This window comes from Zeus faber (genome assembly GCF_960531495.2).
Source record: "Zeus faber genome assembly, chromosome: 18".
Classification (NCBI taxonomy): Eukaryota; Metazoa; Chordata; class Actinopteri; order Zeiformes; family Zeidae; genus Zeus; species Zeus faber.
In genome coordinates, this window is record NC_137210.1 from 22,987,064 (window position 1) to 23,000,797 (window position 13,734).

At 42.1% G+C, this 13,734-nt stretch overlaps 2 protein-coding genes across 5 annotated transcripts in view; one reads left to right on the top strand and one right to left on the bottom strand.

The window, feature by feature from the left end:
• Nucleotides 1–7,735, top strand: part of LOC307244581 (uncharacterized protein) — a 52,166-nt gene extending 44,431 nt beyond the window's left edge. Inside the window, exons 45-55 of one of the 2 annotated variants that reach the window (XR_013844650.1) lie at nucleotides 2–55; nucleotides 182–289; nucleotides 690–743; nucleotides 1,081–1,188; nucleotides 1,280–1,333; nucleotides 1,471–1,578; nucleotides 2,226–2,535; nucleotides 3,692–3,873; nucleotides 5,137–5,379; nucleotides 6,051–6,329; nucleotides 7,243–7,735. Coding sequence is in view for 1 of the 2 variants with exons in the window: in XM_080019819.1 (XP_079875945.1) it covers nucleotides 2–55; nucleotides 182–289; nucleotides 690–743; nucleotides 1,081–1,188; nucleotides 1,280–1,333; nucleotides 1,471–1,578; nucleotides 2,226–2,535; nucleotides 3,692–3,873; nucleotides 5,137–5,379; nucleotides 6,051–6,197 (1,368 nt within the window). In the remaining variant the exon portion in view is untranslated. Of the gene's footprint in view, nucleotide 1; nucleotides 56–181; nucleotides 290–689; nucleotides 744–1,080; nucleotides 1,189–1,279; nucleotides 1,334–1,470; nucleotides 1,579–2,225; nucleotides 2,536–3,691; nucleotides 3,874–5,136; nucleotides 5,380–6,050 lie in introns of both variants that reach the window. The other variant, XM_080019819.1, reaches the window with a different exon arrangement.
• Nucleotides 7,736–10,061: 2,326 nt separating this feature from the next.
• gulp1a (GULP PTB domain containing engulfment adaptor 1a) overlaps nucleotides 10,062–13,734 on the bottom strand; it is a 100,100-nt gene continuing 96,427 nt past the window's right edge. For all 3 annotated transcript variants that reach the window (XM_080018736.1, XM_080018735.1, XM_080018737.1), the window contains one exon: nucleotides 10,062–11,218. In XM_080018736.1, coding sequence (XP_079874862.1) covers nucleotides 11,147–11,218 — 72 coding nt within the window. In that variant the 3' untranslated portion in view covers nucleotides 10,062–11,146. The remainder of the gene's footprint in view (nucleotides 11,219–13,734) is intronic.

The window sequence follows — 13,734 nt, forward strand, 5'->3', positions numbered from 1 at the left end:
GGGACCTGCTGGATCTGATGGTCCTCCGGGCAAGGATGGACGTCTGGGTGAGAGGGTAAGAATGGTGGACGCGACGCAGTCGGTCCAAATCAACATCTACGTTACATCTTTGCGTTCCTGTGGCCATTTCCTGTGTCCGACAAGCAACTGTTTTTTTTTTTCTGTGCGTTTGTCTTTCCAGGGCGACCGAGGAGATACCGGTCCGGAGGGTTTGACCGGAGCGCAGGGACATCCCGGATCTCCGGGGCCTGTCGGTGTATCAGGCGGCGCTGGAAAGAGAGGAGACGCCGTACGTGGATTGGTTCTGATGTTTAGAGGATGACAGCGTCGTGTTAGATTTGCACTGTATTGGGGTTGACAACACGTTATTTGCTAAAGAGGTTTCCATCTGAACCAGGTGTACATATTTAAAACCGGAACATTAGTGTATAATTAGTGGTGAAGACAGATCAGGAAATGATGTATTCAAGATTAAATGGCCGTTATATTATGGGGGAAATGTTTTTATACGTGCACATTTCAGTATTCTACCAAATTTTTAGCTACCTGTCATTGTTTACTTTTTTTAAATTCTAACTATAACTCTATCACCTATTACTGATATCTATATTCAACTATATCTGATATCTAAATACAACTATATCTGATATCTAAATGCAACTTTCTCTGACTATTTCTAAACATTTCAGGGCTCCAGAGGACCTGTGGGCCCCCCTGGCTCGGCTGGAAAGAGAGGCCTAACTGTGAGTCACTAATTAACAGTGAAATTAAAGCATCCATGGATCATGCAATATCATTTGGGGGATCAAACGTGGCAATTTATTTTATTTTCTGGGCACAGTAATTTCTGAAAATATTCCATTTCAGCTGCAAATTGAATATACGCTTCAACAATTAGCATTTTTATTTTACAGCAATGGAAAAATTTGATTAGTATTTAGTTTTTTGCTTTTATTATTATTATTTTTGGGGTTGGGGATTTCCATTAGACTCAATATTAATTATCTGTCACTAGGATGATGTTTTATGGCACAGATGAAACCAAAAAAGCAACGTAACATTGCGATTTCCTGATTGTAGGGACCCCAAGGACCAAGAGGAGATAAGGGCGACCTTGGAGACCACGGAGAGAGGGGTCAGAAGGGACACCGTGGCTTCACCGGTCTACAGGGTCTTCCTGGACCTCCTGTACGTTCATCAGACCCCGACACACACTCAGCATTTTAAATCTTAGGATTTATTTTCATTTAAATGTGTCAAACCCTTCCTTTAATTTTAGGGCACAACAGGTGAGCAGGGAGCACCAGGTATCATTGGACCAAGCGGCCAAAGGGTAAATACAGACTTAAATGGAATTTGAACCCTGTTTAAGGGTCAGAACTGAAAATCTCTAATATGGTAAAATACCATATTGGTAAAATACATCAAACAACATTTAAATGTTCTGGTTGTGGTTCTGGTTCTGTGTAGGGGCCACCTGGACCAATCGGACCCCCAGGAAAGGAAGGGTACCTCGGGCAGAACGGGCCGATGGGACCACCTGGAAGCAGGGGACTGAGCGGGGACATTGGTCCAGAGGTGATGTCACATGATATAATGCAGAAATTTGGGAAAATTTAATTGACTTTTACAGATGTCTTTTAATGGGCCTTACGTAAAAATACTGCTACATTAGGATGTTATTAGGATTAGGTTAGGATATTATATTTTATAAGGTTATTAGTTTGGTTGTTTGTATATTTGCCAAATTCCTCTTATTCAGTGTTTATTTTTACATTTATATTTTTGTTTTATTGTTAATTTTTAGGCTTACTGTATATTGGTTCATTTTTTTTACATTGCCAATATATTTATTGTTCCTTGTAATAATAATAATAATAATAATAATAATATTTGTTATATTCAAGATTTTTTATATTCAAGAGATAATTTTTTGCGTTTTGTTATGTTTTAGGTTTTTTGATTTATTGTGTCTTGGCTATCATTGTTGTAGACTGACATTAATTTTGTATTCATTTTTATGTTCATCGTTAATTTTTAGATTTATTTAATATTTCCAATTTCACTATCTGCTCGTAAAATGTAATCCTTATTGTACCACCATTGTATTACCAATAGATCAGCTAATTCTTCGACTTTTTTGCATATTGCCATTTTCTGTTATCTCTCTATCTATCCAACCATCCATCATATCAATTTACCTTTACCCCCCCTTTCACTTCCAGGGCCCTCCAGGGGAGCCTGGACCCCCAGGGCCTCCTGGATCTCCAGGACCCCCCACGGCGGTCGTGGAGGATCTGTTCAACGGCGGTCCAGAGGACTACGACTCAGGACCCCCACCTCCGCCGGAGTTCAGCGAGGACGAGGCGCTGCCCAACAGCAACGGGTCGGCCGTCTTGGCAGACCCCGGGGTCCAGGCCACGCTGAAGGCCCTCAGCAGCCAGATCGACAGCATGAAGAGCCCGGACGGCAGCAGGAAGCACCCGGCCCGGACCTGCGAAGACCTCAAGCAGTGCTACCCCCAGAAGAAGAGCGGTGAGACCCCGAAACCCAAAAAATCCAAATCCAAAACTAAAGACGTGTTTGGGAAAATATAGTGTACATGACAACAAGGGAGTCATTGCATAATACGCTGAAATTTGATTCCGTGTTTATGTTGACTCCATAATCACATCCGACAGTTGGAGCCTCCCCCTAGTGACCGTCGGCTGAACTGTGTCTAGTTTTCACATCCCATAATTTGTCAGGGAAAATGGGAGAGCTCGCTTTTTTACCCCAGAACAACAGTGAGAAGTACACACCATTCACTTATATAAAAAAAGATTTATTGACAGTGAATATGGTGACATCCGACATTCACGCTGATAACGTCATTATTTACTTATTTACTTCGTTTTAAGAAGTTACTTCCGCTCTTGAAACTTGTCGCAAGGGCTGAAAAATGTGAGCTCGCCGCAGAGCCTTCCGGCGCAAATCTGTTACCGCAGAAGAGGCGGGGCTTGTTGCAGAGGGGGCGGAGCTTTATCACAGGGCGTCACAGCGTTTTCGACTCTGCATAGGAACGAACGGACTTCCTGCTTGTTATGGTCGTTTGCCGGATTCGGTGTGAAGGCGGCTCTAGATTCTGAAACTATGTTTAGGGCAAATTTGAAGATATTTTTCAACCAATGTCGGAAGTGAAATGACCACATGAAAAGAATTGGGTGTTGTCATCAGTCGGGTTGAGGGAAATTAACTGTCTGTTGTTATTTTTCAATCTCAGTTTTCAATGCTAATACATGTCACTGTCTTTCTGAGACGGACGTGTATGTGAATTATATTATATTACATCATATTATATTGGCATATAATTGACAAAAAAGACCATTCAATGTTAATCATTTGTCATTTGTATGGCAAGTAATTGCCAAATACAATTTTGGGAGAATATATCTTTCATATATATATTTTTTTCCCAGAATAAGCCTACACAGCCTGTTTTGAACATTTTAAAGATATAATTTACTATCTGCATTCATTAAAGTAATAATGGAGGGACCCTCTTTGAACCCTGGTCCAAGCATTCCAGCATTCTCGTGAAATGATTATATGATACAACATCTAAAGAAACAACGAAAATAAAGAATACACTACAAGTATCTTCGGAATGTACGTGATAGTGGACATATTTTGTCTTATTTGTCATTGGTAGGTGAGTACTGGGTGGATCCAAACCAGGGCAGTGCCGAGGACGCCATCAAAGTGCACTGCAACATGGAGACGGGGGAGACGTGCATCTCCGCCAACCCGGCCAGCTTCCCCCGAAAAGCCTGGTGGAGCTCGTCCAGGAACAAGCCCGTGTGGTTCGGAGCCGACATCAACCGCGGAACTCAGGTGGGAACGTGGAGAGAGAGAGTTCCAGGAGGAGGAGGAGGAGGAGGGGGAGGAGGAAGGGGAGGAGGAAGGGGAAGAAGGAGGAGGAGGAGGAGGCGGGAGGGAGGAGGAAGAAGAGGAGGAGGAGGAGAAGGAGAAGGAGGAGGCGGGAGGGAGGAGGAGGAGGAGGAAGGGGAGGAGGATGAGTAGGAGGAGGAGGAGGAGGATGAGGGGGAGGAGGAGGAAGGGGAGGATGAAGGGGAAGAAGGAGGAAGAGGAGGAGGAGGAGGCGGGAGGGAGGAGGGAGGAGGAGGAAGAGGAGGAGGAGGAGAAGGAGAAGGAGGAGGCGGGAGGGAGGAGGAGGAGGAGGAGGAGGAGGAGGAAGGGGAGGAGGATGAGTAGGAGGAGGAGGAGGAGGAGGAGGATGAGGGGGAGGAGGAGGAAGGGGAGGATGAAGGGGAAGAAGGAGGAAGAGGAGGAGGAGGAGGCGGGAGGGAGGAGGGAGGAGGAGGAAGAGGAGGAGGAGGAGAAGGAGAAGGAGGAGGCGGGAGGGAGGAGGAGGAGGAGGAGGAAGGGGAGGAGGATGAGTAGGAGGAGGAGGATGAGGGGGAGGAGGAGGAGGAGGAGGAGGAGGAAGGGGAGGAGGAGGAGGAGGAGGGGGATGACTCAAAACCTGGATTCCCAAACTGCGTTCTGGAGCCCCTAGAGGTAGATGAAAGTATTACAACTGGGAATGACATACATTGTCTCCACCCATTTATTTAAAAAATATATGATTTACTATAAACATTCTCACATTGATCATCTCTAATCCAAATCAAGGGTTCCCAAACGGGTCTGTGACGCACCCTAGAGGTGGATGAAGAAATTGCAATTAGTGATTTGAATTATTTTCTTTTAAATTTGAATACGTTTTTGTTTTTTATGAGAGAGAAACTACTCCGCTGCCCTGGCGAGCCCGCCTTCATTTCTCGTGAGGTTTGCACTTTTTGTCGGCGAGGTTTCAGCTGAAATGCTATATTTGTGTAACCTAATCTGTTTCACTCTGCACGAATGCCAGGGCCGTTTATTATAGGCAGATGGATCGTTTTTAAAATTTTATCTTATTCCATAACATACATTTTTTTGGCGCTCAGCCACAGTTTAGTCTGGCTGTTTGGGAAGTTTGGGAACCCAGACAAATACATTAATAAGTGAAATGTCGCCTTGGCACTGATATGGAAACGGGAACGCGGTGGACGGCGTGATGAGACGTACTCACCCCCCTCCTTCCTTTTTCGGCAGTTCACGTACGGCAACAAGGACCAGCCGTCCAACTCGGTGACGGTGCAGATGACCTTCATCCGCCTGCTGTCCAAGGAGGCCTCGCAGAGCATCACCTATCACTGCAGGAACTCCGTGGCCTACAGGGACGAGCGCAGCGGCAACCTCAAGAAGGCCCTGTTGCTCAAGGGCACCAATGACCTGGAGCTCAAGGCCGAGGGCAACAGCCGCTTCCGGTACACCGTGGTGGAGGACAGCTGCACGGTGGGTTCCTGAGTGTTATGGGATGCGTGGGAAGGAGGAGGCCCAGGGTGTCCTCCGTGCATCCCTCGATTCGAAATTTACATTCAGAGAGATCCGTCGAGCACCTTCCCTAGGGGCTCTTCCTCCTCCGCCCAGTTTATTTACATGCTGTCTCATAGATGCTCGGTGTATTTCCCTAACTTCACAGGAGCTAGGCTAGCTGAACCCCTCTGCAGCCATGCATACTGCTAACTCAGTTAGCACTAGGCCCTTAAAGGTGTAATTCCCTGATTTCACAGGAGCTAGGCTAGCTGAACCCCCCTGCAGCAGTGCATTCCGCTAACACAGTTAGCACTAGACTCTTAAAGATGCAATTCCCTAATTTCACAGGAGCTAGGCTAGCTGAACCCCTCCGCAGCCATGCATTCCGCTAACACAGTTAGCACTAGACCCTTAAAGGTATAATTCCCTGATTTCACAGGAGCTAGGCTAGCTGAACCCCTCTGCAGCCATCCATTGCACTAACATAGTTAGCATACAGCGCATAGTTTCCTCTGTACTAGACACACAGGGATGAAATTGGTATCGACCTTCTTGTCTCGAATTTCCAAAAAGAACCGCCGTGTCCTTTAATTTCCAGCATCCGATTGAACTTGTCTTCCTTTTTTCCCTCCTCCTCTCCGTTCTCGCAGCAAGCGAACGGCAAATGGGGCAAGACGGTGTTTGAGTATAGGACACAGAAAACCGCCCGACTTCCCTTCGTGGACGTGGCTCCCGTGGACGTCGGCGGCCCTGACCAGGAGTTCGGCATCGACATCGGACCCGCGTGCTTCCTATAAGACCCCCTTAAAAAACGAAACAAAACAAAACAAAAAAACCGAAAGAAAACTCCCCAAAAAGAAGCAAGGTACCAGCATAGACTGTTGAACTGATGCAGCTGACCACGCGCTCAACCACGTTGTACATACACGGTACTGAGGACTGTTCTGGCCCCGTGGCAAGATATTTATTATTGTGCCTTTCGACAAACAGTTCCAACAAATCACGAAATTTGATTTGATTGTAAAAGTCAGATGAATGTTTGAGAGAAATTTCACATAAAAACAAAAATTTGGTAAAAAAAAAAAAAAAAAGATTCCAGAATCATTCCTTTTTTTTGGGGTCACTAACGGGGAGGTTTTTTTTTTTTGTTACTACAATAAAAGTGCTTAGAGTATTAGTTATAACTGCTGTTGGTAAAAAACAAAAACAAAAAGTTCCAATTTACCACAATGAAAGTATTTGTGTGTTTGAACTCACATAAAAACTTTTAAATTAATACATTTGAGAATTATTACCTTTTTCCCTCCCTCTAATAGGATGGTTTTTTTCCCACAATAAAAGTGCTTAAAATATTAATTATAATTGGGAAAGGAAATCAACTGTTTTAATCCACCACTAGGACCCTTTTAAATAGCTTTAATAGATTTTTAAAATTTTCCTGGGAGAAAATATTTCCAGAATCACTGCTTTGTCTTTGTCTTTTTTTTGGTAAAAGTTTGAATTAAAAGCGGTTTATTCAGATCCACAAATCGCTAATGGTGAGTTTTATTTTTTCTTTGTATTTTTCTTTAACCACAAACACCAATCTTCGAATATTAATAATAACGGCTATTGGTTATTATTGTTATTATTATTATTATTATTATTATTATTATTATAGTAACCCACCACTATGACCTTTTTTTTTTAATAGCTTTAATAGATTTGTCTATTTTTAAGTGTTTTTAATGCAAAAAACGAAAGTTGTGGCGCTATTGAGGAAACACATCCAGCCGATGAGCTTTTATTTTTTCCTTAATTTTGTATCCCGTTCGTCTTTAATTTTGACTTTTTTTTTTCCAGAACATTTTAAAAAGAGCTTCCTCAGCGCTTGCTACCTCGTCTCCAGCAAACCGGGATGCGATGACACTTCCTTTGTAAATCCCCCCCCCCCCCCAAACAGGTGCTGATTTTTTTTGTTTTGTTTTAATTTTATTGTAAGTATTCCTTATAAATAAATCCACCTGGAGAAGGGCGATGAATAAAGAACTTTCTGTCTATCCACGACGGAGAGATGAAACCGGTGCTGAATGGTGTCTGATCATTTATGACTTTGATTTGTTTCCCCTGAAAAGACTTCTAGTAGAAGTCTTGGGACTTTCGACCACACCCTGTTGGATTTGATTTTATGCATGTCACTTTTCCGCCACTACACGACGTATATGCTCTTGAAATGCTTGGATAATATCTTTCTTGAAGGGAAACCAATAACAATGCGGTGCTTTGAGTGCTTGTTTGCTTTGTGTATTTCCTGCTGTGCAACAAATTAAACTAAATGCTTTTTCATCCCCCTCAACTCTTGTCATATTAATTCAGGTGCAGCTACATTAGGACTTAAATTACATTAAAATGTATCCTATTTGCTTTACTTTATTATTTGCATAAATTTATTTTTTTTGCAAAACATTTTGCATAGAAAAACAAATATTTCTGCTTCTTTCTATATATATATATATATATATATATATATATATATATATACGCATATATGTGTATACATATGTGTATATGTATTTATACACATATATATATATATAAATACTTAAATATATATGCATATATCTGTGTGTGTGTATGTGTGTATATATATATATATATATACACACCAATGAGCCACAATATTTAAACCAGTGACAGGTGAAGTGAATAACATTGATCACCTGGTTCCAGTGGCACCTGTCAAGGGGTGGAATGTATGAGGCAGCAAGTGAACAGTCACTTCTTGAAGTTGATGTGTTGGAAGCAGGAAAAATGGTCAAGCATAAGGATCTGAGCCACTTTGACAAGGAGCACATTGTGATGCTAGACGACTGGGTCAGAGCGTCTCCAAAACCACAGGTCTTGTGGGGTGTTCCTGGTATGCAGTGGTTACTACCTCCCAAAAGTGTCCAAGGAAGGACAACTGGTGAACCGGTGACAGGATCATGGGCGCCCAAGGCTCAAGGGGAGTGAAGTCTAGCCCGTCTGGTTCGATCCCACAGAAGAGCTACTGTAGATCTAATTGGTGAAAAAGTTAATGCTGCTCTGATAGAAAGGTGTAGAACACACAGTGCATCACAGCTTGATGTGTATGGGGCTGTGTAGCTGCAGACCGGTCAGAGTGTCCATGATGACCCCTGTCCACCACTGAAAGCTCCTACAATGGACACGTGAGCATCAGAACTGGACCATGGAGCAACGGAAGAAGGTGGCCTGGTCTGATGAATCACCTTTTCTTTTACATCATGTGGATGGGCGGGGTTAGGGTCCGATGGAGCATCTGTGGGATGTGCTGGAACAACAAGCCAGATCCATGGGGGCCCCACCTCACAATCTCCAGGATCTGCTGCTGACGTCTTGGTGCCAGATACAATAGGACACCTTCAGGGGTCTGGTGGAGTCCATGCCTCCACGGGTCACAGCTGGTTTGGCGGCAGGAGGGGAAGCTACACAATATGAGTGGTTATTAGTGGTGGTTTTAAAGTTGTGTGTGTGTGTGTGTGTGTGTTTGTGTGATCGATTCTTCTCTGCTTCTTTGAGTGTTAAAAAGATGTGTGTATTTCCATTAAATGGCAAAATATATATATATATATATATATTGGAGCTCTGTCACGGAACGAGTTAAACTTGTAAGTCAAAGCACCACTGTATTACAAATATATATACATGTATATATGATTTGATGGATGGATCTATTTATTGCAGATTTTTTGTAAAAATGTTCTTTAGCTCCGAGGCCAAGAGGACTGGGACGGTCGATCCAAAAGGGTGGAGAACTACGTTTCAAACTTTGAAATAAATATTAGAAATCCCCCCCCCCCCTTCCTATTAGGATTAGAATTTAGATTTACCTCAAATGGGCATTTGACAACTTATTTGCTTTAACTTCTCATTATGAAGTTAATGTTGATTGCACAGTGAAATGTCTATAGAATAATGGCACCATCTGCGTTTAGACTGGTCCCTGTAAGCCTCCGTATCACGATGCAATTCTGTGTCACCTGGTTCCAACTCCCAGGAACTGAAGGTTCGATTTCCGCACAAAGGAAGCGCGTCAAGCCCTGCGCAACCCAAACAGGAGGAGGGAAGCGCTTCCAATCACTGTCCCAAACCAGGCGAGGCGGAATGCAACCTGGCAACTAACGGTGGAGTCCCACTTAAAACGAGCTGCGAGTTTTGTGCCGACCAACTCGCAGCTTTGTTTGAACGGCGATGTCCGAACGACGCCATATCTCAATGATAAAGTTGTCAATTGCATCTTTAAGCTAAAGGGAACCTTGTAGGACCTGCAGGTCGTGAGAAAATGACAGATAAAAGGCTAATGAATAAGAATAATTACGGTTCAAATAAGAAAAAAAAAAAAGAAGGATCGTGGTTATCTACAAAGTCGATTTACATTTGGAAACCAGTTCAATAATAATAATGAAATTATTTTCCAGGAAAAAAAATATTTCAATGTAGATTTATATTTGGAATTTTCTCAAGAGTATGAATATATAAGAATAGAAAAATATATAATAACAATAAAATTCCAGTTAAAAATCTAGAAAAAATGATAAATATATAACATTTCAAATAACAATAATTTGGAAAACAATGTTAAAAAATGTAGAAAATAGTTCATAAAAAAATTGAGCGGTTGGTCGTTTGAGTAACATTTTCTTTAATAACTGTAACAGCAAAGTCATACAGCATACAATGTAAAATAATGTAAATATACTGTAGTACTAAATATCGACAGAGGTTTTCGACAAAGTGCTTTCCGGTGCAAGAGGGAGAGGAGGAGGCTTACGTAGTTAGAAAGTAAAGGAAAACAAATAGAGAAATGGTCAATTTAATCTATTAAAATGCAAGAATTGTAATAACAACAAGGGTTAAAAATAGGTGAAATGAGCCATTAATGAAAAAATATATATAATCATAATGTATTTGTTCCATTTAGCGAGAAAATGTACCAAAAAAAAAAATTGTAAGTGATGTTTCAATCGCTGGACAAGCTGGAGGTTTTGCCGTCCCACTGTATAGTGGATGTTGAGACGGCTTTACATCGAACACGAAAACGAACCCGACAGTCGGATGTCAGGGAAAACGGGACTGGGCTGCCCCCCCCACGCCCCAAAAAATAAAGCGAGTTAAGCCAGTTTCTTCAGCTGGACATTAACCACAACACCATGAGAATGTCATTATTTAATTTATGTAACTTATTTACTTTGTTTTAAGCCCAATTACTCAAAATAAAATAAAACGCAATAAAAAATTAAAAAATTAGAGAAAAACACATCCCGGAGCCTCGAACCGCAGAGGGGGCGGAGCTTGTCACAGATGCGGGGCGGGGCTTCTCACAGACGAGGCGGGACTTAATCAGGGATGCGCCGCTGCTTATTCGCGCGTGGAATCCGACCTCTTCCACGGGAACGCGTGGACTTCCCGTTCGTTGTCGTTTGTGGCATTCGGTGTAAAGCCGGCTTCGGACCGGGACAGCGACTGGGAAGTAGAAACAGGGAACCGTGTGCACCACCACGCGACACCGCGCACTATTTACACCCTTCATCAAAACTAAACTCCAACTCCCAACGCCAGCGTGTACAAAAATAGTTTTGTTTTTTTTTCTACGACGGACTCAAAACAAAGAACAACACGTGGAGATGCGGCTCCGTGGGAAAGGCCCCCGGGATGCAACGTGACGACGGGCGCTTCGGGCACCTCGTTCCTTTTGGGGGGGGGGCCCTCAGCAGCGGCTGTCCAGCGGGTCCAGGGAGAAGACGGTGCCCTCCAGGGTCAGTCCCATTTTGAACCCCTCCTAGAAAACAACATGGAGGCCGTCAGGAGGAGGAGGAAGAAGGAGGAGGAGGAGGAGGAGGAGGAGGAGGAAGGAAGGACCTCACCACATGTTTAATTTAAAAACACGCTGCAACACATTCTACAAAATTGAAAAAAAACTGCAACAAACATCCAAACAAAATAACATGATAAAATAAAATAAAATGATAAAATAAAGTAAAATGATATAAAGTTGAATTAAATAAAATGATAAAATGAAATAAAGTTAAATACAATAAAATAATAAAAATAAAATAAAATAAAATAAAATAAAATTAAATCGGAAGCAACGGAACACAGATCTCGAGCAGAGGCTGTTCAACTGGCGACCCGGGGGCCAAGTTTGGCCCATGCTTTAATGTCGAATGGTCCTTTGACGGAGGTAAGAAGGTTTGCAATGAACTGAATAAAAGAGATTAATGATAATTAAAAAAAAACCCGAACAAATTGGTTCATAACTAAATATGAAATATGACTTTCTGTTGACCTACTGTGGATTTGAAAATAGCTGCATTAAACATGTGTTATTTATCTGAGAAACACAGAACCAAGTGGAAAAAGGGTTTCTTCACCGTTCATATTTCAATGAATGGGAGAAATACCTGATGGCTGAAAATAAAGAAATATATATTTAAAAAAACATAAGAGATGAAAAAAAAAAAACATGAGAGAATAATATCCAAAAATACATATTAAAACACACATATAGATAATTAAATTATAGGATTTGTTTTGGTTGTTGTTTTACAAGTAGCCAAACTGTTCCAATAACAAGAAAGTCGAAAATGTGGGAAATAATAATAATAATATAATAATAATAATAATAATAATAATAATAATAATAACACATCAATAAATATTTGACTAAATACATTTATGCAAAAAAATAGAGCATATGGAACCCTAAACAGGTAATAAGTTTAAAATGCACTGTAGTTGAACAGTCCTGCTCTACATCTTACTCTATTAACATGCAACAATTTGGGATTTTGGAGACGTGAGTCATGCAGGAAAGTAAGGAACAGAAAACAATACAAACCATCTCTGGCGCTGCAGCAGGAGGGAGGGAGAAAGGAGCAGGGAGAAAGAATAGAGGGAATAAGGAGAAGGAAAAGAGGGAATGAGGAGAAAGAATAAGGAGAAGGAAAGGAGGGAATAAGGAGAAGGAAAGGAGGGAATAAGGAGAAGGAAAGGAGGGAATAAGGAGAAGGTTACAGTCCAGTACAGACAGTGGATGGAAAAGACACTGTGAAGTGCAGCACCGCCCCCTGGTGGTGAATCATTGCGATGCAACCAAACCAACCGGATCCACGGATGCGAATCAAGATTCAAGAGCTTATTTGTCACGGCTGCTTTTTAACATTTTCCGCTTTTGTTTTTGTCAAAACGCTGTGAGTGTCTCACGACCATTAACGTCAAAAATCCAAACTCTGTCTGCAATCATAGTTTAAGAGTCCAAGTCTAGTGTAGTCTAGTCTCACTGACACATAAAAACTGACATTAAAAAAAGGTTTGGAGCGTTTTAGATACCGGCTTGATTTGGGATATTGACATTATAGAGTGTCTACAAAAAAAATAAACAAAAAAAAAGTAATACAAAAATCAAATAAAAAACAGATCCTCAGAGACGAAGGCCGTTTCTCAACACCAAGTACGCACGGACTTGCGGACTTGGTAGTTCAGACTTAGTTCAGGCGAGTTCGACTCGGCAGTACAGACTCCCGGGGACCAACACCATTACCACCGCTTGGTGCGAAATGCATTCTGGGATACTGTCCCAAGTCCACACAAGTCACACAAGACAAGAACGCAAGTACAGACAAGAACGCAAGTACAGACAAGAACGCAAGTACAGACAAGAACGCAAGTACAGACAAGGACGCAAGTACAGACAAGGACGCAAGTACAGACAAGAACACAAGTACAGACAAGAACGCAAGTACAGACAAGAACGCAAGTACAGACAAGAACGAAGTAAAGACAAGAACACAAGTACAGACAAGAACACAAGTACAGACAAGGACACAAGTACAGACAAGAACACAAGTACAGACAAGAACGCAAGTACAGACAAGAACGAAGTAAAGACAAGAACACAAGTACAGACAAGAACACAAGTACAGACAAGGACACAAGTACAGACAAGAACACAAGTACAGACAAAACGCAGATTGAGAAAGGACCAATTGGTTCAGACGTTAAACCGCCCTCTGGTGGCCATGAGTAGAAAGGGCACTTTGCGGGTCAGAGCCTCCAATGCTGCTCGTCTCATTTGAACTGTTTGGTCACGGAGTCATTCAGCCACGTTTCTACCGTGAAATGTAAGTACTGATGCATCTGAAGCCTACGTCAACATTCATATGCGACGAATGATCTCTCGAACTTGAAATAGAGCAGTGTCATCAAAGAAAGTCAACACCAACACCGCCCTACGACCCTTTGTCTCTAATGGATAATTACAGATCATAGATCAATCGTTACGTTAAGTCCCGACTA